Source organism: Pungitius pungitius, chromosome 21, assembly GCF_949316345.1.
Source record: "Pungitius pungitius chromosome 21, fPunPun2.1, whole genome shotgun sequence".
Lineage (NCBI taxonomy): Eukaryota > Metazoa > Chordata > Actinopteri > Perciformes > Gasterosteidae > Pungitius > Pungitius pungitius.
This window is the reverse complement of record NC_084920.1, coordinates 4,958,682-4,979,630: the sequence shown is the minus strand read 5'-3', so window position 1 is coordinate 4,979,630 and position 20,949 is coordinate 4,958,682. Positions and strand designations below refer to the sequence as shown.

The 20,949-nt window shown below is 47.4% G+C and overlaps 1 protein-coding gene across 4 annotated transcripts in view; it reads left to right on the top strand.

The window, feature by feature from the left end:
- Window positions 1-18,887, top strand: part of vti1a (vesicle transport through interaction with t-SNAREs 1A) — a 95,539-nt gene extending 76,652 nt beyond the window's left edge. For all 4 annotated transcript variants that reach the window (XM_037462811.2, XM_037462810.2, XM_037462809.2 and 1 more), the window contains one exon: window positions 17,500-18,887. Coding sequence is in view for 2 of the 4 variants with exons in the window: in XM_037462809.2 (XP_037318706.2) it covers window positions 17,500-17,593 (94 nt within the window). In the remaining 2 variants the exon portion in view is untranslated. The remainder of the gene's footprint in view (window positions 1-17,499) is intronic.
- Window positions 18,888-20,949: the final 2,062 nt, after the last annotated feature.

Sequence of the window (20,949 nt, the reverse complement as noted above, 5' to 3'; positions counted from 1 at the left end):
TGTTGCCATATTCAGATTTAAAATTGTCATCCGCTACGTCGACTGATGCCAGCACTTATACACCATTGCCACTAATTCAATTTGTAGTTATTTTGCGGCCGCCTTTTATTTCTTTTTCATTGTTGCCTCACAGCTCAACATGTTTTGGCTTATTGTCCGGAGGGCAGCCATGGCCAGTCGATTAATTGTAGGTACACAAACCGCTGGGTCGCATTCCAGTCGCACAGTGTTCTTAGTGTACTACGGTGCCATGAAGAGTGTCATTGTGGCCCGGAGCGACGGGTGAGGCTTCCTCCAGCTCTGCGACAAAGCTTCGCTGTGAGGTCGTGCCCGAGACCAGGACTATCAGAGCTATCAGTCCGGCGGGGAAAGAGCAGAACAACAGGCCCCCGGACAAATAATGGTGTCAACCCTGGGATTGTTAGGCTTCATTCAGGGCAAGGAATGTCCGCGGTTTAATGGTGACACGTCGCTGTCTATTGACTCAATGGGTCCGATTTGAACCCTCTTGTTGATTCTGCTCTCCTCTGTCAGCATGTGATGCCGCGGAGCGCTACGTGGCAGTGCATTCTGTGCGTTGATTTGAAAACATCTCTCTCTCTCGGCAAACTTTTAAGATGTCACAAAGGTCGGTTGTCAAGCGTAGTCGGCCTTAGGACATGGATGTGGGAGGTGACATGACAACTCATGTTTCGCTCAAATCCTTTCTCGCCTCCCACTTAGACCTGTTGGTTTTGAGCATTGAGTGAAAATAAAATGAAAGACTTTAAGTTTGCCCTTTTCCGCATTGAGAGTTTCCCTCTGAACTTTCAGAATGTCCGTTATTATTTAGCCCCCCTCTGCCAGGCCTCACCTTCTGAGTTTCAGTGTTTCGTTCAGCTAACTGGCTGGATAAAACTATTTCATTTCTCCTCTCTTCTTCTCCATTCGGTATATTGCTTCCGACCCCACTACCACCACGCCACATCCCCCTTCTTCTCTCCTAACGGTAAACGTTAAGATCCAGGAGCGGATCAATGGCTGTTATCCTTTGATGTGCTAGCGCGCATTACGAGCGGTGAGTTCTAATTGGGGCAGAGAGCCCAGGATCGATGTTGGCTGTAATTGCCTGACACAGGGATGGGTGTGAGACTTTATTATCATTAATATTTAGACATGTTGTGGGAGGAACCAGCCAAGGCTAAATGTACAACGGCGGCGCAGGCCTTTGATCTCGGCAGATAAGCAGATCGATCGGGGATTGGCGGGGGGGGGGGGGGCGCTGAAGGAAAGGAGGTCGCCTAAGTGTGGCGAGCTGGACGGATGAATTAGCGAAGGCCCCCGTCCTGGATTTTATCGGATTTCTCTGGGAAGTTTTCCCTTTCGGCGCAGAAAAAAAAAAGGTCAGGCTAGGCCTCAGTCCTCCCCATAGCTAAAATAAGAACCTGGTCAGTGTCCAGGGAGGAAAGAGGGCAAGCAGGTTTAATTTCAAAATTGGTTTACAAATTGGAGGCAACCTCTTCATTTACAGAACGGACATCCTTAGACATTCATTAATTCAGTAGCTTCTGGAGGGGCGAAAAAAGATTAAAATTAGCCCCGCCCTTGTTTCTGCGTGCTCACCGTGATTCTCCGAAATTCCAACCACTTATTGGAATGGTTTGAGGTTTGGTAGTGAGCAGGATGAAGAGATGTTCAGCGTTTGTCTCTTTGTCAGGTACCATTGTTTGGGAGTCGTAACAGAATATGTTTACGGAAGAGAGGCCCGCGGGCTCCGCGGCCGCCTCGTTGGCGTCAGCGAGCACACGATGCTGTTACCTAATCCTACCGGGGAGGGACTGGGAGCGTCGAATGGAACGCACCCTGTCTAGCGGCGCGACCAGAGGGGGCGGGGGCTATCCATTCCGCGTGTCCCGTAGAGGCGAAGGGCCCCGGGTGAGGCTGCGGGGCTGTGACGTATACGCTCAATCCGGTCTCCACCGGTTTTGATTTACAGGGGCTCCCCAGGGACTGATGCCATAATCATTGTACTCAGTGGGACAAAGATAGGTACCGGGTCGCACAATGACAGGTGTTTAGTTCACATGGGTGCAAACTGCCCCGCAGGATAAGAGGTCGGCGACGAGAGATTAAGTGAAATGGCTTCAACGAGTAAATCGGCAAATACGGGTCGGAACATAAAAGAGAACAGCAAAGGATTCTCTGTTTCATTCATCACAAGTGACATGAAAACATTTACAGCTCACGTTATGCGCCATTGTGTTTGAAAGACTTTGGTTTAATCACGTTTGGGGTTTAATTGTATGAAATTAAGGAACTGTTTATTTGGATCCCCATTGGTTGATGCTTTTTCCAGTTGACATCAACTTTTTTATTCAAAAATAAAACACGCAATTGCTGATTATGTAACAAACATTGTAGAACAGAGTAGCAAAGTACCACTTTTCTCTCCTATAAATCTTTCATCTGTATTACAGATGAGTCTGCTTTGTCTTCGCATTCATTGCTTTTCATGGAAGTGTGCATCCCTACCCGTACTACATTGTGCAGGGGCTTGTACCATTGTGGAAAACCGCAGGGTTGTGCAACAAATGGCCTATTGTGTCACATTTTTATCACCAGCCCCGGCAGTGTTAACACATACATGTATCTATTGTGTTTGGTCCCGCAAATGTGCACAAAGCCTGCACTGTCTGCGAAGCGACAGCAGACACCAAAGACTAGGTTTTTCTCAACTATAACTTCAAAATACTCACTTCACTGATAAATATTAAACGTGACAAGAAAAAAATAAATATCTTTGCAGACAAAATAGCTGACATTTGCCCTGTTAACTTTTCTCTTTGAATATGTGCGCTGCGGCCAGTTTGTGTTTCCACCGTCACAGCCCAGTGTTCCCAATGCGCCCCATGTTCAAAGTTCTTGTTTAGCCTCTCCGAAGTGGCTCGTCATTCGGCGGTTAATGTCAAAAGTTAGCTCCGTATGCTCAGCGCTTGGTCGACTCTTGTGTGCGTATTTACAGCTGAAGTGTGTGTGTGTGTGTGTGTGTGTGTGTGTGTGTGTGTGTGCGCGCACGCTCGTATTTGTGTACTCGTCTCTATATCGGCTGTGTGATTGAGGGAGTGAGATAAGAAGGAGATGAAGAGTCGTTCGGAGGGGCTTTCTCACTCAGAGGCGTCCCCATCTGTTCGTCCGGGCCTAATTGTTCCTGGGTGCAGAGACTGGGGGGGAGATGAGGGGAGGGGGGGGGGAGGCAACTGTACTCATCCCTTCTCCCCGAGATATTTCTGTAGCATTAAAAAAGCACCACCAGCACACTCCAGATTATTGCCGTGTAAATAATGGCACTTGGCTCGATTCCCTCCTAATGAATGTCATTTGCTTTTCCAAACGAGGATTAATTATCGACCGAGGACCTCTGTGTCCTCCCACGGGGAGCGCATCGCAATTAGCTGCCAAAAGATGGCTGCTTATACTTGTGTGTGTGTGTTTTTTTTTTTTTACACGTCTATATGTACGTTAGTGTGCATATGTTCCTAACATCCCAGTTCACTTTGTGCTTAATTCTGTGGCGGTACTGAGAGAGAAAACGGTGGTTTTCATGTCCTTGCCTCGATTGGATAGAAGTTGGTTTGTTGGTGTTGAACATTGCTGTTGTGAAACCAGAGGGACTAAAGACGGTTGTGCTGCTTCGGAGGCGGCCTCCTCGGTAACAGAAAAACAAACACAGGCCTCAAATTAGACTTCCCAAAACATTGCATTCCCTCTCATTTTACACACCACCGGGGCCTGCAGACCAGAATAGAATAACTCATGTAATCCGCTTCAGATTCAGAGTGGCACAGCCACTGGATCACTTGACAAACAAGTGCCCTTTGGATCCATCTGATGACCTCTTTCAAAAAAATCAGAGAGCCTTAGATGATTTACTTACTTGTTGTGGAACTTCCCAGCTCATGTGGAATTGCCTCTCACTGATAGAACAGTCCAGCTATTAAAACCACATTTTCCCCATCGCTCTCGCTCTCTAACTCTCATGTCAGGTCCACCTGTCTTTCCTCACTCCTTCCCTCACACTCCTTTTTTTTTCCTTCCCCTCTCCGTCAAATTGCCTTTCCATGTGAGCTGATGCACTTAGCCCAAATGAAGGAGCTGATGAGGATAAGGGTTATTTCTGTCGACGGAGGCCCCTTTTGAGGTGCGGACCCCCTCCCGAGAACCTGAGACTTTGATAACGCTACAGAGCCGTGAGGGGGGTCGAATTCAAGAAGGCCCCAATCACTGAAGGAGAAATGTCAAAATATCCAGCCGCCAGAAAATATGCTCATTTTGTATTTTTGTGCAGGCTTCTAAAATATATACATTTTTTTTTTTCTATCTACCTGCTTAGTCAGCAAGAGGCCAGTCGAGGTGAGACGAGCCGGGCTTGTGTGTCAGACTTGCCCACAGAGACAGACGCTATGATAATTGATAACTGTGAGAAAAGCTCGGAGGGAGGGGGGGGGGGGGGGGGGAGTCTAGGAGAGGTGGCAGTTGGACACTTACTCTGCTACAGTTCCCCCCCCCCCCCATGTTTTATGGCTTGATACTATTACTGCTCCCTGGCTCACCTCTCAGTGTGAAATGGGCAAGTCTCGACACTAACCTCCTCCCCCCCCCCGTGCTTCTGTAGCTCCAGGACGCCGTCGCTCAGTATGTCGCGGCGCTTGAGGAAATGTTTGCCGAGGACAATCGAGCGTGTGTTCGCGATGTCCTCAGCAGAGACAGAGAGGGCGTACCCTACGGCACTGCTGACATCAGCAGGTAAACCGCGGAAGGGAGAGGAGCCGTCCCTAAATTACGTCAAATGTTCCAGCATTCCTTCATCGCCCTCCAATCCCTTTCTGCATTCTTTTAACTAGTTTCTTTGGCCCTTTTCTTTCACTCTGTGGGAGGGGGGGGGGGGGGGTGATGCGGGCGGGCAGGCAGGCAGGGTGCTCCAGGCTGCAGCAGGTTGAGCAGGTTTTCTGAGGAGTGCGAGAATAATTTTGATTCTGCTCCGTTTCATTGTCTCTGCCCGTGAGAGCCTGAACGCGTTTCTTCCCTCGGAAGATGTGTCGCAAGTGGCACTTTTGTGGAGCGGTTGTGTTCGTCTCCGGCTGCTTTTACACAGCGGAGATGAACGGGGATCGTGCAGAGAGCAAGCTGTGATCTCCGCGTCAACCGGGGCTTTTGTCAGAACTTGTTTTCTTGTTGTTCAGTGTTTGTGTTCGCTTCAGTTTTTGATTGGTTGTTTAAAGTGCGAGTTCCCCACATAACTTGCCTTTAGTTTCAGCAGATTCACTGTGTGTTTCTAATTGTTTCAACCATGACCCGAAGCGCTGTGCATATTTGTACGTTAGATATACATCTAATAAACATACATTGTACGTTCCAAATAATATCAAAAACACTTGAAAAATGTTGAGTCAACGGGGGACTTCATAATTTTGCGCAGTTGTCGTCGTTGCACAAATATGAGCAGGAAGTGTAATCAGTAAAGCAGGCAGTTTATTTTAAACTAAAGGTAACCCTTTCTACCACGTGCCTGAGTAGAAGAAGCAGCAAGGAAAGCCCGTAGTCATTCAGTGCACGTTTTCATGCAGGTTTGCATTGCAAAAGGAGCCCTTTGACACATAACTGTTTGTTACTAACTCAAACCCCTTGAAACTGCCTGTGTAGTTCAAAGGAGAACGTTGTCAGAACCTGTGGAAGCGGATGTGAAGGAGATGAACCTTTTTTTTTTTTTTTTTGCTGTGCCCGTGTGCATGAGGTTTAAGTGAATAAACAGATAAATAACCAGCAGCCCTTGCAGAACGAGTCCCTCTGGCCACGGGCCAAACAGGTAATTCCTCCGGCATAGTTTTTTTTTTTTTTTTTTTTGGAAGGGCCACGGCGAAGCCCAGCCCGCCTCGGCAGTCAGACTGTCTGCACATTTCTGCCGCTGATGGCATACCAGGGGCGCCATTTTCCTCCGTGAGACAGACAAGCCAGAGGATCTGATTGGCCTTCCGCCAAAGCGCACTCACAAAGGCTCCTTTGACAGCGGGTCAGTTGGTTAACCAAGCAGTAGGCAGAGGGAGAGAGGCAGAAGCCAGCGAGAGAGAGCGAGAGAGCGAGAGAGAGAGAGAGAGAGAGAGAAAAAAAAACTCTTCCTCACCTCTTCACCCTGAAGCTTCATTCAAGAGTTATTCACACTAAAAAAAAAGCGCCGCCCTATTTGAGAAATATTAAAAAACACAGTTTCAGTGAGTTGTTTTTTTTTGGGGGGGGGGGGGATTAAAGGCTCATCAGCACACATTGGGAGACAGATGCTGGCTACACACCCGCGCACATTTAAGACCAAACATGACCTATGCGCTGGTGTGTTGTTTTTCTGTGTTAGTCTGCTTCTTCTGGGACGACCAGTCCTGACAAAAGCTTTCCTAAAGTATTTCCTGTTCCTTCTCCTCATCCGCCTAAAACAATTTGAAGTTAGTTTTATCGAAACGGCCTCTGTAGCAACGATGAAGGTAAAGCGTTTATATTCCGTGTCGGCATTCATTACAAGCTCCAGTGAGTGAGTGAGACGTCTGGATGTAACTTTCCAAGCAATGCATCGACATTGAGTCTGCATTTCGAACGAGGTTAAGAACGCGCCCCAACCATTGATGGGCCGCCTCGCGCCTCGTCTCGCCGCGCAGGATCCGGCGCTATGGCGCCACGTGGCCCTGCGTGATGTTCTCCCCCCCCCCCCCCCCCCTGCCCTCATTATCTCCCCGGTCCAGGCCTCGCTTCTCTGCTTTCTCCTGCCGCCCATCTCCTCCCCTGTGTACCGGCCGCTTTGCATACGACTGATGTTTAAATGCTGCATTGTTAACTGACGTGAGGTAGCCCTTTGCTGACCCGGGAGGTATTTGCTCGTTTGATCAGGGGGGCAGCAGTTTTAATGTATCGAAGCAGCGCCGCTCCGCAAAGTCCTCCCTCCCGAACCCCATCTTCCCCCCCCCCATCCCCCCCCCCGCTCGGTATAAGTGGGGATGGAGGACGAAGCCAGGAGGACGGATCCATCGGTTGCAGGCCTGACAGCACAGAAGGAAAGGTGATTATTAGAATATTGTTGGTCAGCAAGGCCAGAGGGGACGCTGCTGAGCCTGCACTTCCAATTTTGCTGTGATGGTGGGTGTTGGTATTCCAGGGGGGGTGTGGGGGGGCGAGGGAGGTGGCAAAGACCGAGAACAACGCCCCATTGATTAGCAGTTTCGATATTTCCGTAACTTGTGGTTTATCTCTTTTTTTTTTTTTTTAACTGAATATTGGCATATTGTTTCAATCCCTCCTCTGTGTTTTTCTCGTATGTCTTCCTGCTCTCTGATTTGCATCCTTTCTCGCAAATGACATAACAGGAAGTTAATTTGAGTTTTGTCAGAAACGGTGTCGGTGAAAAAACACCCCTCCTTCCCATCCCTCGCCGTTGTGCACAAGAATCCCACTTCGCCAGCTGACAACACAACACAGAGAACTGGAAAAAGCCCAAAACAGTGACATAAGTGGTGTACGGGTTTGTGTTTACACCCTGGGACGTGTGCATTACGACCCTGCTCGCGCTGAAGCTAACCACGCTCTGGCCCCTCAAAAGGAAATATTGAACACCCGGACCCCCTTCTGGCCTTTTGCCTCACCCTTCTTTGCCCCTTTTTTCTTTCTTTCCATCCCCTCCTTTTCTCTTTGTCTGTTTCATGTGGGAAGTCTCTCAGCGGCAGTGACCATAGATACCAGGAGGGGGGGGGGGCGTAAGAAATCCCACTTCGCTCTCGACTTGATCATTAATATTTGATGGACAGTTCCCGCATGAATTTGCCATGGCGTCTCATAGCGGGCTTGTGATGTGCTGAACATAAGGCTACAGATGGAGATGGTTTGTGTCCACGTGTGGCGTGTTTGTGTGCCTGTCGGGCCATGCAGATGTCACCAAGTCAGAAGGATTACCGCGTCTATGCCATGTTTACAACACTCGGCATGCCGCATCGTGTCATTGTGCTATCTCGCACTTCCCTCTGATTCCCTCGTTAATAATAATCTTAACGCTCTTCAGATGAACTTGCTCCTTCTACATCTACGGTGAAGCGCTCTCTGGAGAGCTCAACAACGCAATTCGGCAAATATGGATTGGCTCGCGCATTTCCAAAAGTCCCAAAGCAGCCCGACTGCCCCTTGACTTTTGAACCACGGTTCACAGGAAAGCAGAGGTGAAGCAGCAATCTGCATCTCTCGTGGTCTCTCACGCCCACACTGCTGCTGTGAGAGAGAGAGAGAGAGAGAGAGAGAGAAAACAACAAGTAGCTCATGAGTTTACCTCCAGCCGTGGAAGGAAAAGAATGCATTGAAGGGAAGTGCTCGGTCGAACTGCCCCGGCTGTCGTTGGTGCCTTTCGAAGGTCGTCCTCGTCCCCTTTTGTTGGCCCCGTATCTTTCCCACCGGCGCTCGCCTCTCCCCCCCCCCTCCTCCTCTTTTCTCTTCCTGAGGCTCACCCTGCACGGCTGCCGGCCCCCCTGATTAGCAGAGGCTTCAGAGCCCGGAGTCTATTGATCGGGGGGCCCCCAGAGCACCGGGCAAATGTAGCTGGAGCAACAAGTCAATATCACTGGTACCGCGAGTGTCCCCGTCACTCTGGTGACTCGCGCAAACACACACACACACACACACACACACACACACACACACACACGTATTTATTTTTCATGGGTCAGAGAGAGAGAGAAAGAGAGAGAGAGAGATTTGGCAGTGAGGCAGGCAATCATGAGCACATCAGTGTCACTCAAAGGGCCTGCTGTAAACACTGGCCCTCTTTTTATAAACCTCTCTTCTCCATTCCGGAGAGCTAATTCCGTCTTGAACACCGGCTAAATGTGGATTTTTCTCCAGTAAAAAACAAAACTGTTGCTTGAGTTTTCTTTCCCCCCGTTTTCAACCATTATCTAACTCTCCTTTCTCATCTCTCCCAGCTCGACCCCCTCTCCCACCCTCTCAGCTTAGACACAGGGACTGAGGAAGCTAGTCTGCAAATTTAATGGAACAGCATGGATTATTTAGACTGACTAAAGCCTCCCTTGTAGTGTCAAATGGGGGGTTGTGGGATGACATTATACCCCTACTTTCTCCCTCCCAGTCTCCTCATCTCGCTCGCGCTCTCTCTCTCCTTCTTACCTGCTGGACAATCCGATCTGTACCTGACATGCCCAAAGAAGCTGCGCATGAAGGTTTACATAATCCTTAAATGTACCATGTTGTTTCACACATATCGCAGTCATGGTGCGGACCAATGTGCACGCGCCCATATTCTGACACGGTGACCTTTCTGGCCGGCTCAGTCCTATCATACCTGCAGGACAGAGCAAGGGGCCAGAGTGGCTCCATGGCCACGAGGTCAAGTTCAAGCAATGACTCCTCTTGCTCACCCTTGGCACTGATATGAACTCCTCGCTTGGTTAGTTTGTATTCCGTCCACACATGCAAATGTGACCTTTCACCTCTGGAGACCAGCAGAGGAAACTGGCTTTTAGTTGCTTTCTTTACTGGCAGACTTCCTGCTGTTTTAGATATCTGATCCGCGGCAGATTGAAACAGCAGCTCCAAATGAGGAGAGGTCAGCCTTTCACTTCATTCCCTGTTTGGCTAGTTTAGAGACTTTGCTATAGTCGGATCCCTGACGGCAATGCCTAGCCAATAAATGTCTCCGGTCCCTTTATTATCCTCTGAAAGAACATTCCGTCTTCTAGATCGCTCATTCGTTCGTCTTAATCGTCAATATTACGTTTAACATAGAGTTTAGTTCAGTCTTTTCACAGCCACCTTGATTATAGGTGAGCTCACGTGTAATGGATCTGTAAACCAAGGTTTCTTTCATGTATCATACATTGATGCAGAAAGAGATGCACACTGACTGTTGATGTGAACAAACTTTGTAATAGACCTTTTTTGTGAAAGGATGTTTGCAGGCCAAACTTCTTTTTTTTTTTTTTTTTACTTGGCCAGTAGAAACTCTTTATACATTTGTATAAGAAGAGGGTCAGCCTGCGTGGGTGTTTGTGTACTTGTGTGTGTAGATGTGTTTGTGCATGCTGGTGGGCAATGTTGCAACATCATCTGTATCTGAAGACACACAGGATGCAGAACTAAAAACCACAGGACTTGGAGCAAATATTTGGAGAGTTGCTTTAAAATGGCAAAATAAACACCGCGCGGATGAGCTTACCAGATAATAAAAGAGACTGAGACATAAACACAAATATCCCCAGCGCTTCTTTTTAGTGGAATCCTAAACATACGTCTCTCTTGGCCCAAAGAGTTAGAAGCATTTATCCAATGAATGAGAAACCAGCTTTTTAATTCATTGGATAAAAAGTCTTTGTAAATAAAAGCATTTTGATAACCACATTTATAAGTCAGTTTAAAAAGATCTGTGGGGGACTATAAGGAAATAGATGCCCAGTCTTTTCTGGTTGCCCAATCTGTAAAATATCTTCTCTAAACTCAACAATGCAAATCCAAAAGCCTTTTTATGAGCAAACTTGAATAAGTCAGGTCAAATTTCCCCACAATAGAGTTGGTGTTGGGTGTCAGACTGTGGAAGTGTTGCTTCTCGCTTCCACGACAGGAGAAAACATCTTTCGGTAAAAGTAACAACAACAAAAACACTCACTTTGAAAAGTTGTGTCAAGAAAAAGCTGTGCAGTAATTAGATAAAGAAGCACTCTGTGATGCATAAGCAGTCTGTTTCCCCCCTCGTGTGTGTCACTATGTTGTAGCAGAAACACGGCATGCAGATGCCATTAACACTCCCCGAGCACCCCCCAGCTCCACTTCTCCTGTCTCCTTTCCTCTTTTTTTTCCCTTTACTGCACTGGAACAGTTGTGTGCACAGGTGATTTATGTGCTTTAATGAGATTTCAGTACAGAACTAACAATAAAAATGTATCATCGTTCTGGAAGCTAAATGGATCATGCTACGGCCTTTTTTTCACCGGGGCCAGTAATCGGATCTGCAGCTGGCCCCTGGCCCTCGCACTATGTGCACCGGGGGGATTTGGGGGTTTGGGGAATTTTTAGCAGAAAGTAGAAAATGTCAGTGTCAGTTATGCGTGTTTGTTTCTGCAGAATAAGCCAGTTGTACTGTGTGCAAACCGTGCAGCAAACACTGAGCACAAGTGATGGATCTGGAGTTTTCTTTCCAGCCTGGGAAAGAAAGATTTGAGTGACTTTGACAGTGACAGTGTTGAATCTCACTATAGTTTGCTCACATAACAAAAAAACCTTGTGCTTTCTGAGTTAAATATTTACCTTAATATCTCTGCTATTTCACAACTACTATATTTTCCAAGAAAGAACACCTGTAGCACTTCATCATTTGGGCCACTTTGCAATATTTAACATCATTTGGTACAGTAGATATGGGCTGTAGACTCCAAACCGTTTGCGTGACCGGCACATCGGGTGAACACAATTTAAAAAGTACCTCCTATCAACACAACCCTCCAGCAAGAGTGAGGCAATTAGAATAAGCAATTCTATCTCCTGAATGAACGTCATGAATGTCCAAGAGAGGGGTCGGAAAGAGGAAATGGATGAGGATATAGATTCAGTAGATAGGGAAGACGAGGGTTCAGCCAGGTAACCTTCCAAGGGAATGATCTGTGTGTGTGTGTGTGTGTGTGTGTGTGTGTGTGTGTGTGTGTGTGTGTGTGTGTGTGTGTGTGTGTGTGTGTGTGTGTGTGTGTGTGTGTGTGTGTGTGTGTGTGTGTGTGTGTGTGTGTGTGTGTGTGTGTGTGTGTGTGTGTCGAGCACTGAAAGCCACCCGCACATCGTACCGGGATGAGCAGAAGCTGCAGCACAACATTGCTGCCGGCACAGAAAGTTCTTAATCATTCCAGACACGGGTTGTTCTCTCTTCCTCCTTCACCTGCGCCGTCTCTTTTCCATTTGCCTTTTCCATCTCCTTTTTTCTCTCTCGCAATTTGTTTTACATGTCTCGCATACTCTTGCATATGCACAAGCTCTCCTCCCACGCTTAATATCCTCCCTCTTATTATTATTATTTTTTTTACTTCTTCTCTACTCACTCTCTTCCTCCTCGCAACACTTTTCTGGGAGAGAATAGGGTCCCAGCCTCGGCTGCCTTGTAGCCGGGGTTGTTAGCCGGCAAATGAAAAATGGATGAACTTGTAGAGGCCCAGTGCTGCTCTCCTGCATCACATTGGTACAACGAGGGGAAGTAAAGTGTGGGGGGGGGGGAGAGGAGAGAGGAGAGAGGAGAGAGGGAGAGATGGAAGGAGGGAGAGAGAGAGAGAGAGAGAGAGGGAGGGAGGGAGGGTTGGATGAAATACATGAAATACATTGCTCTGATCACGTATTGGACATAAAAACCTGTCCATCTTTTATGTCAGTTTTCTTTGTTGGGAAAAAAAATAATGTCAATACAGGAAAAGGTTGTAGTCTTTATTTTTTTTTAGATCAATAATGAACAGAAAACACATAGTCAATTCATGAGATAAATGGACAAAGTTTTTTTTAAATATATTTTGATCAATCAAACGCGTTGACAGATTTAAAGCCACGGTCACATATAAACCTATTTTACTCTACAGTTAGAAGCACTGCTCTCGTAAACAAACCCCGTCACAGGCAAATTACATGTCAATACGTATTGAATTATTGGGTTTATCTGTCGGTCAATCAACTGCTGCCTGGTCAACCTTTTTCTGAGTGCATTTAGAGCCCTGACTGTTTCTTCATTTAGGAGAGAAACCTTGACAGGAAACGTGTAGTGTGTGATTTACGTTGCTAGACATTTATCTCCATTGGATTACATCACGCTTCGCGGTTATTTATTCGACTACCGTGACTCTTGAGTATTTAGGTGTGGCCGAGTTCTGAAATACTGTTTGTCTTCAGGGAATCGCTTGATGTCGCAGGCTCAAAATAATTACACTAAACTGCTCTAATTGAAGACATACACACTGTGTGTGTGTGTGTGTGTGTGTGAGTGCGTGTGTGTGTGCGCGCGTGTGTTGTGAAAATCATCATTTATGTTGAACACCCCCTCGGGAACAATAAGCAAAACATACGCGTCGGGATCAGTTCTCCCCCCACAAACGGGTCAAGTCATTATCCTCCTCCTCTTCTCCTCTTGAGCCTCCTTCACTCAAAACTGGATTGATGACTGTGTGTGTGTGTGTCCGTGCGCTTTTGCAATGAAACATTTATCCGTATTAGTTTGTTGTAACAAGTCAACGCATTAGTTAGGACTTAGACCCCCCCCTCCCACACACAACGTTCCACCTCCATGTCCATCACTCAAACCATTTGTGAACACATTGATCCTTCCCTCTCTCCTCCCTCCTCCTCCCCCCTCTCATTTCCCATGCTGCATATTCCCAGGGTTTGGAGGGAGGAGAGCCAGAATGGCTCAGACAGCCATTGATTTTTATTTTATTGGTCTACTGGTGGAAAGAGGAGGGATAGGGGAGGGCCAGAGAGATGCAACTCTGGAGCATCTCTCTGGCCTAAGTTTCCTCTTAACGTGTGTGTGTGTATGTGTGTGTGTGTTCTTAAAGTGGGTTGGGCCTACCTGCCATATGTCTGTCTGACTGAGACTGTTTTTGTTTTTGGGGGGTGTTAGCCGTCCGTCCGAGGTGTGTTTGTGTGTGTGTGTGTTGACGTGTCCAGCCACCTCTTGAGAGCCATCAAAAGCTGTGGGTGTGTGTGGGTGTGTGTGCACTGACGTGTCAACATGTGCCTACCCGTGTGTGTGTTTATTTGTAAGTGCACACACGTGTGTGTGTGTGTCATTGAAGGGACGGGGGATCTGGGGTGCTGATGGAGCTGGAGGTAGGGACCTGGACCCCATCACACACACACACACGCACACACACACACACACACACACACACACACAGGCACAGCTGAGGTGTATCCCGGTGCTCATTAGAGCTGGTAATAAGGCTGTGCTGCTGGAAGAGAAGGGGAAAAAAACAGGGTGAGGGGGAGGGAGGAAGAGAGTGGGAAGGGAGAAAAGGAGAAAAAAAATGGTAGATTTTAAATTTTAATAACACTGGTACGATTTTGTAAATCTTTCCTGACAGAAAAGTCCTCATTATTTTCATCTGTCTCAGAGGAGCCTCTCCTCCAGCTCTGCCTCCCCGGGTAAACGGACTCTCTCTCTCTCTCTCTCTCTCTCTCTCTCTCTCTTATTTTTCACTCTCAGCTGCTTTCTTTTCTTTCCTGCCTCCTTTATTTTTTGCTCTCTTTTGCATTCATCATCTGGACTCGCTCCTTCGCTAACATCAGCGCCGTGTAGCTCAGCGTTTTCTTTCTAGTAAGGTGTCAGCTGATTGGCTGCCTCCGGACGACGAAGGCCAATAGAGCCGGCAGTAACATTTGCCGTTATTGGCTGGCGTCTCGGTAACCGTTACCGTTGGTTTTGTTTTTTTAAACTTTGTAATCATGGATCTCAGTTGGGAGCAGGATGAAGGCAGCATGTACATCTCCACCATTGTACACACGCATTTCCCCTGCACACACACATACACACATCTCTTCCCCCCTCCCCCCCTCTATGTCAAATGTCAAAGCTGGAGGAAGGATCCGGTTTGATAAGTTCTGTTCTGTCTTGCCACGTGTCAGTGTGGGATCAACCACACGGTAGAGGGAAACCATGTTCTCCACCTCCCAATTTTGGGGATTTAAAAAAGTAAATGAATCTCATTTGGGGGGGGGGGGGTTGGCCAGGTGGGCAGGTATTTGGAGTTCTATGCTAGCTGCTTCAGTTGCTTTTGCTGTTTATCGTAAAGTGCTTTGCTGGATACGGAATATAAATCTGTAGATAGAATCTAGAAGTGAAAGGATTATGAAAACGTCCCCTGGGATTTTCTTCTTTCCTTTTATAGACACAATTTGGTATTTGTGAGATATTGGAAATAGATTAAAGGCAAGACGAGAAAATAACTACTCTATTTTTATTATAACGTTACTGTTATTTGTCTTTTGATTCGTGAAATTAAATAAAACTTGCCCATGTATCATCTGTGGGCTGATTAGTGATCAACGTCCTCTGACACAAGTAACCGTGTGTGTGTGTGTGTGTGTGTGGGTGTGTGTGTCACAGGTCCTCTGGTTATAGGTGACCCTCGGCTCATAACCCTCCCAAAATCTCGTGGTTTCACATGAATTATTGCTATAGCATTACATAAGTGCGATGATATGCTTTGTTGCTCACCGTTGGATTAAAACGCACAGCTGGAAAATGAAAAGTCAAACTTTGCTTTGAGTGAATTTAGCCTTTAGCGAGGTTTCGATTGGGCACTGCTGCGTTCCCATCGAGTTCCCTTCTAAGGGTTTGAGCCTCGGCAAAATAAGACCAGCTACTTCACATTACAGTTCAAGACATGTTTCGTTAGATTGGTTTACAGAGAATCCGTTTAGGTCAAAGTAAGTATTTTTTAGAATATACGTCCCCTGAGAAGAAGTTCTTGGAACTGTCATATTCCTCACTGCTTTGAACATTTTAGTGTTTGAAGTTATTCAGCGTTGTCTGCCACAAAATCAGACTCCTTTTAATGAATGCAATTTTTTACATTGCACCCCCTCCCTCCCTTTCTCTAAGCACCCGGGCTTCTCATCCACGAGGCTAAAACTCACTTCCCCTTCATTTTTCCTCCCTGAAGCCTCGCGTCATGCTTTCCCCAGCTGAAAAAGTAACAAACAACACAAAGCGATGTGGATTCTCCCAGCCCACTCACACACACACACACACACACACACACGCACCTCCTCTGGGTATTTGGCTGGGATAAATAATCATTGTAAATAATGAATGTCAATTAATTGGGGGAGACGTGGCCTTGCTAAGCATGCTCTGATTAGTGTTTCAGTGGGATCTCCCCAGCTGGCTTCAGCCAATCATCTCCGCCTCATCATCACTGACGCGGCCTGGGAGCAGGATGTAAAAATACACACCCACGGTTTACTGTACACGGCTTGTTGCCTTCATGATATGAAATATGCATCCATTCAAGGATGAAGGCGGAGCTTCTCACAAACAGTAGTTAGTAAGTAGTTGAGCTCCCCGGCTGTGTCGTCCAGCCGGCATCCACCTGCATCTGAAAAGGGGAAGCTCGATGCAGGTGTCCCTTGAACTTGTATTCTTTCAAATGCCCTGTAGGGGGCGACACCTCTGGGGAAACAAAAAACAGTAAACATGAGTTATGGACTCAATCGCTAGTGGCAAGTCGTCCTTAATGCTGCATGATGTGTGTTTAGTCAAATGTTCTATTCAGAGGGAAATGGACTATAAAGCAGAGTGTGCTTATGGGTGTGGCCACCTTGTGATTGACAGTCCACTAACAGAGCAGCGTCCAATCTAGGAGATGTTTTGGTCCTACAGCTTTCACCCTTTCACGTTGTGTTTTCGCCCATCCCGTTTAAAAAAACAACAAAATTGTAATAGTATTGTATTTCTTGCTTAGTGTCTAGAGCAAAAGAAAAGCGCACACGCTACTAAGACACATTCCATGCTCTCCTCCATGGCCGCTGGTTCTGAGCGTAGGGTTGCGGGGGGGGGGGGGGGGGGCAGCGCAGGTCAGAGCCGCTGGACTGTTGGAGGCCGTGAGCTCCTCTGCTGCCTTAGAGGGTAGCAGGGTGACTGAGCAGCCAGCCAGCCCCCCGCCCCAACCCTCCTCTCTCCCTCCCCAGTGATAAATGGCCACAGCACGAGCTATTCATCTCCTGCTTAGAGAAGTGGACAGTGCCCCCCTCCCCGGCCTCTCCTCCACATGTCAGCAAATGTGATAATTCGCTCATTTGTCAGGAGCAGCGGAGGGTTTGGAGAGTGTGTGTGTGTGTCTTTGTGTGTGTGTGTGTGTGTGTTTGTGCGTGCTCGGCCGGCAATGCAAACTCTGGAGCTTTGTGTGTTTTTCGGGTTCAAAGCCCCCACTGGTCGAGTTTACTTAGGTCACCGAGGAAAAATGTAAATGTGCAAAGGAGGGAGTCGTTTTATGGCGAATTCCATCAGTAATTCAGTGATTTTACTGCCTCCAGGAGACTCCCGAGCCACTTTTTCCCCACTTTATTGCGCAAATAAAGTTTTAATGCCTGTGTGCATGTGTTTGAGTGTCATGCTTGTTTATAAGTGCTTCGTATGTCTGTCTCTGTGTGTGTGTGTGTGTGTGTGTGTGTGTGTGTGTGTACGCACATCAGCATGGCATCTTTACAGAGCCTGCGAGTGTGTTTACAAAGTGCTGCCGTTTTGGAAATATTGTGTGTGTGTGTGTGTGTGTGTGTTTAACGCCCCCATACCAGTGATGGTGTACCAGTAAGCAGCGTGTTTGCAGACCTCATGGCAGCTATTAAAGACGAGCCGATGGCCGGTCATTTAGTCTGCACATAAACATGTGACTGTTTAACGTGTTCTCTGTAGACACACTGACTTCTGTGAACCCTGCCTGATCTCTCTTTCTCTCTCTGCAGGATCATCCAGAATCGGGTCCTGGTCTTCATCCTGGGAGCCATCATCCTTCTCACCATCATCCTGGCCATCTATTTCAATGTGCGGGGGCACTGATCTCCCCTCTCCACACACACACACACACACACACTCGTTTCTCCCCTGACACAGTATACAAACACACACATGCGTGATTAATAGCGACAAAAGCGTTGTTCAGCAGTAATCAGGACAAATGGACCCCATGAATCACCGTTTCCAACGTCTGACAGGGAGCTTTTTTTTTTTTTATCCTTCTCTTTTCCTGTTTGCTGTTTTTTTCTCTATTTTCCATTGGGCTTTCTTTTTCTTTCTTTCTCCCTCATTCTTTTTTCCCTCCCCCTAAAGTTGTGTTCTCTCCCTGTCAAGCTCTCCCAGACATCTCTAGGGACCAGTTCATATTTTTCATGGTGTCGTCCTGCGTCCCATCCCGTCCCCGGGTCAACGGTTTTGTTCTGTGACTTAAAAGCAGATTCAGAGTTGTAGATGTTCTTTTTTTTTTTTTGTCAAGCGTTAATTCAGAATGTGTACGTGTGCATTCACGAGACGGAGAGAAAGACCCACCTGTGTACGTGACCGTCAGTCCCGGCGTTTGTTTTTAACACCAACACGCTGTAGTATGGATGAGCTTGTGACTTAATGATTCGGCTCTCCTGCAGCAAAGCACAGAGGTGTGTGTGTGCCTTTCGGATAAGATGCGCTGCTCACGCCGCTTCTTTAAAAAGCTCAGGCGAGCCCAAAATAGGCGCGAGGCGCAGCCGAGAACGGAGATGACGCACACAAAAAGGTGGAGGTCAGTTCAGTCTCTTTTTCAGTCATTCGTGTATCAGGATTGAGTTTTGAGAGAAAATGAGCCTAAATCTACTCTTTCATGTGTTTTTTTAATACAAAAGGGAACCAACCCCAACCGTGGTACACGTGGTATACAACGCATAGAAAGTTCCCTACACCCATTATAACTAGCTTTATATCCACATTTGGTACATTTCCCCTGCACCACTCAAACACAGACCTTCACATCTTATTCCTGCAGACTTTTAATGTATCTTTATCATTGTGGAAGATTATAGGCGTCATGCTCTATGTACTAACTTTTAAATCTACATTATCAATTTTGTGAGAGATTGTGTTATTTATTTATAAATGCAATTAACATTTCTGTGTTAGAACTGTATATTTCTTTCTTTTTGTTAAGGGGTATTCAGAATTTAAATCAACCACGTCTGTTTGTTTTGTTTTTTTCTTGATTTTTGGGGGTTCAGTGAATAGAATATTAAATGCAAACTGCACACCAGGACCAACGGAAATGTTTAACGTCTTTAAAGTATTTTTTCTTCTTCTTCCGCTGTTCTTATAAATGGATCTAACCGGTTTTGAGGACTGCCACTTTTTTGTTCTATATATTTGTTGTGAAGATTGTGAAGCGGCCCCTTTCTTTTCTTCCCCGTGTTTACCTGTACGCCGACTGATGATGTGACGCGTTTGCAGGTGTTTGAAAAAGGAACGCTGCTGTTTAATTCTTCAGGGGAAAAGCCAATCTTCAGGGGGTCTCCGGCAAATCAAAATTTTAAGAGCGCGTTTGGAGAATATTCCAAAGTTGAGGTACGTCAAGGTAATGCTGATTCCCCCCCCCCCACCCTCACACACACACAGGAGTGAATCATTGGAGGGTGCACGTGTCTGCTCCGGTCGTTGTGGTGGCTCTGCGTCCTTTTCAGAGATGTGGGGGTGTCAGGAAGGTGTACCCCACGCCCCTTCGGCGCCCCCCCCCCCCCCCTTACCTCGACGATTTCACAGGCCCATGATAACCACGGCACCTGCTTGAAAGGGTCAGATTAAAGGGCGACAAAACGGGAAGCCTCTGACCGTCCCATGTGGGTCCGACCCATCGAGACTTATCCTAAGAGCAGAGGGATGATGAAAAGAGGAAGGAAGCAAGGAAGCATGCACGGAGGTAGGGGGTGAAGCGGGTTTGGGAGGGGTGAAATCCGTGGCAATTTGACAAACCTCATCTGGTAATGACCTTGGTGATTGTGTTTTTCTTTTTTTTTTTCCACCCGGTGCACACTGTGTGTGTGTGTGTGTGTGTGTGTGTGTGTGTGTGTGTGCGCACGTGCAGCTTACCTACGAGCCGATGTGCTGTCTCTTCTTCTCTCTCCCCACTCCCCTCCCTTCTCTCCTTCTCCTGCCACCTTTTTCTCCTCCTCCCTGTCCTCCCCTCCCCTCCCTCCCTCCCCTCCCAGCCTGTCAGATGAGCGGAGCGGTAGCTAGCGAGTGAGCGGTGGAAGGCAGCGTGGCGGCGGCTTCTATTTGAAGTTGTAATGGTGTCAAAAAGTCAGGGCTGACTGACAGACGTCAGTCCCACAGGGCCTCATTAAAAACAGACCCACTTGACAAGGAAATAATTGAGCGCCTGCGACAACTCGGGGGCCCCTCTGCGTTTTTAGATGTTTTTATTTTCTTTTCATTATTAGCGCCGAGCTATTATGTTCATTAAGAAATGGCATTAAAATAAGTTTTTAAAAGTGGGGAGGGGAGGGGATGGGGAGGCATGGGGGGGCGGGATGCGCGGAGGTGGGGAAGATAACGATTTGTTTAGAGCCCCAGTCCTGTTTTATTATTTAAATGGGAGCACTGTCATGTGATACCATGGCAGACGTTGGCTATCTTTTGCCACTCCTCCCTTTTTCTTCTCTTCTTTTTCTCCCCCACCTCCCCCCCCCCAGCTTTCATCTTCCCCTCCTGCGTCCACCTCTCTTTCTCCACCTGCACGTCGCTCTCCCTCTCTTCAACCCTTTCTTTCCTTCCCTCGCAGCGGCGAGCGTCGTTGGAATATGAACTAGATTATTCATCAATGCCCCCCCCCCACACCCCCACCCACCCCCGACGCCCCAACACCGCTCCCCCCGATTTGGTTTTCAACGAGCGTCTCACCGCAGAGGGCTGACGATGAAAACTTGTCAAAAATAGGTTATATCTTATTCCAAGGGGCAACAATAGCAGCAGGTACAGACACCTTTTAATATTTAATTTAGACGGGTGTTAACCCTCCTTAAGTGACTGGAGCGGTGTCTTCCATACAGACGCCAGGAGAGGAAAGACGGGGGGGGCAAGGAGGGAAGGAGGGAAGGAGGGAGGGAGGGGGCAATTCATTATTTGATGTCTGAAAAGTGATTTTGAAGCTCTCTCTGCCTTCCCCTGTTTGCCAGAGAGACTTTGGAGTTGTTGGGTGTCCCCCCGTTCATTTCCCACACCAACCACGTCTCCGGGCCCGGCGTCCCTGTGGGAGCTGAATCATTACCACTCGAGTCACATTCAGACCGGGCGCTCCGCCGCGCCTCCTCGCTTAATGCGGAAACGCGAGTGATCGCGATGCTTTTTGTCTCTTATTTCATCAGCGGGAACGATTATATTTTTACTACTCCATCTTGCGT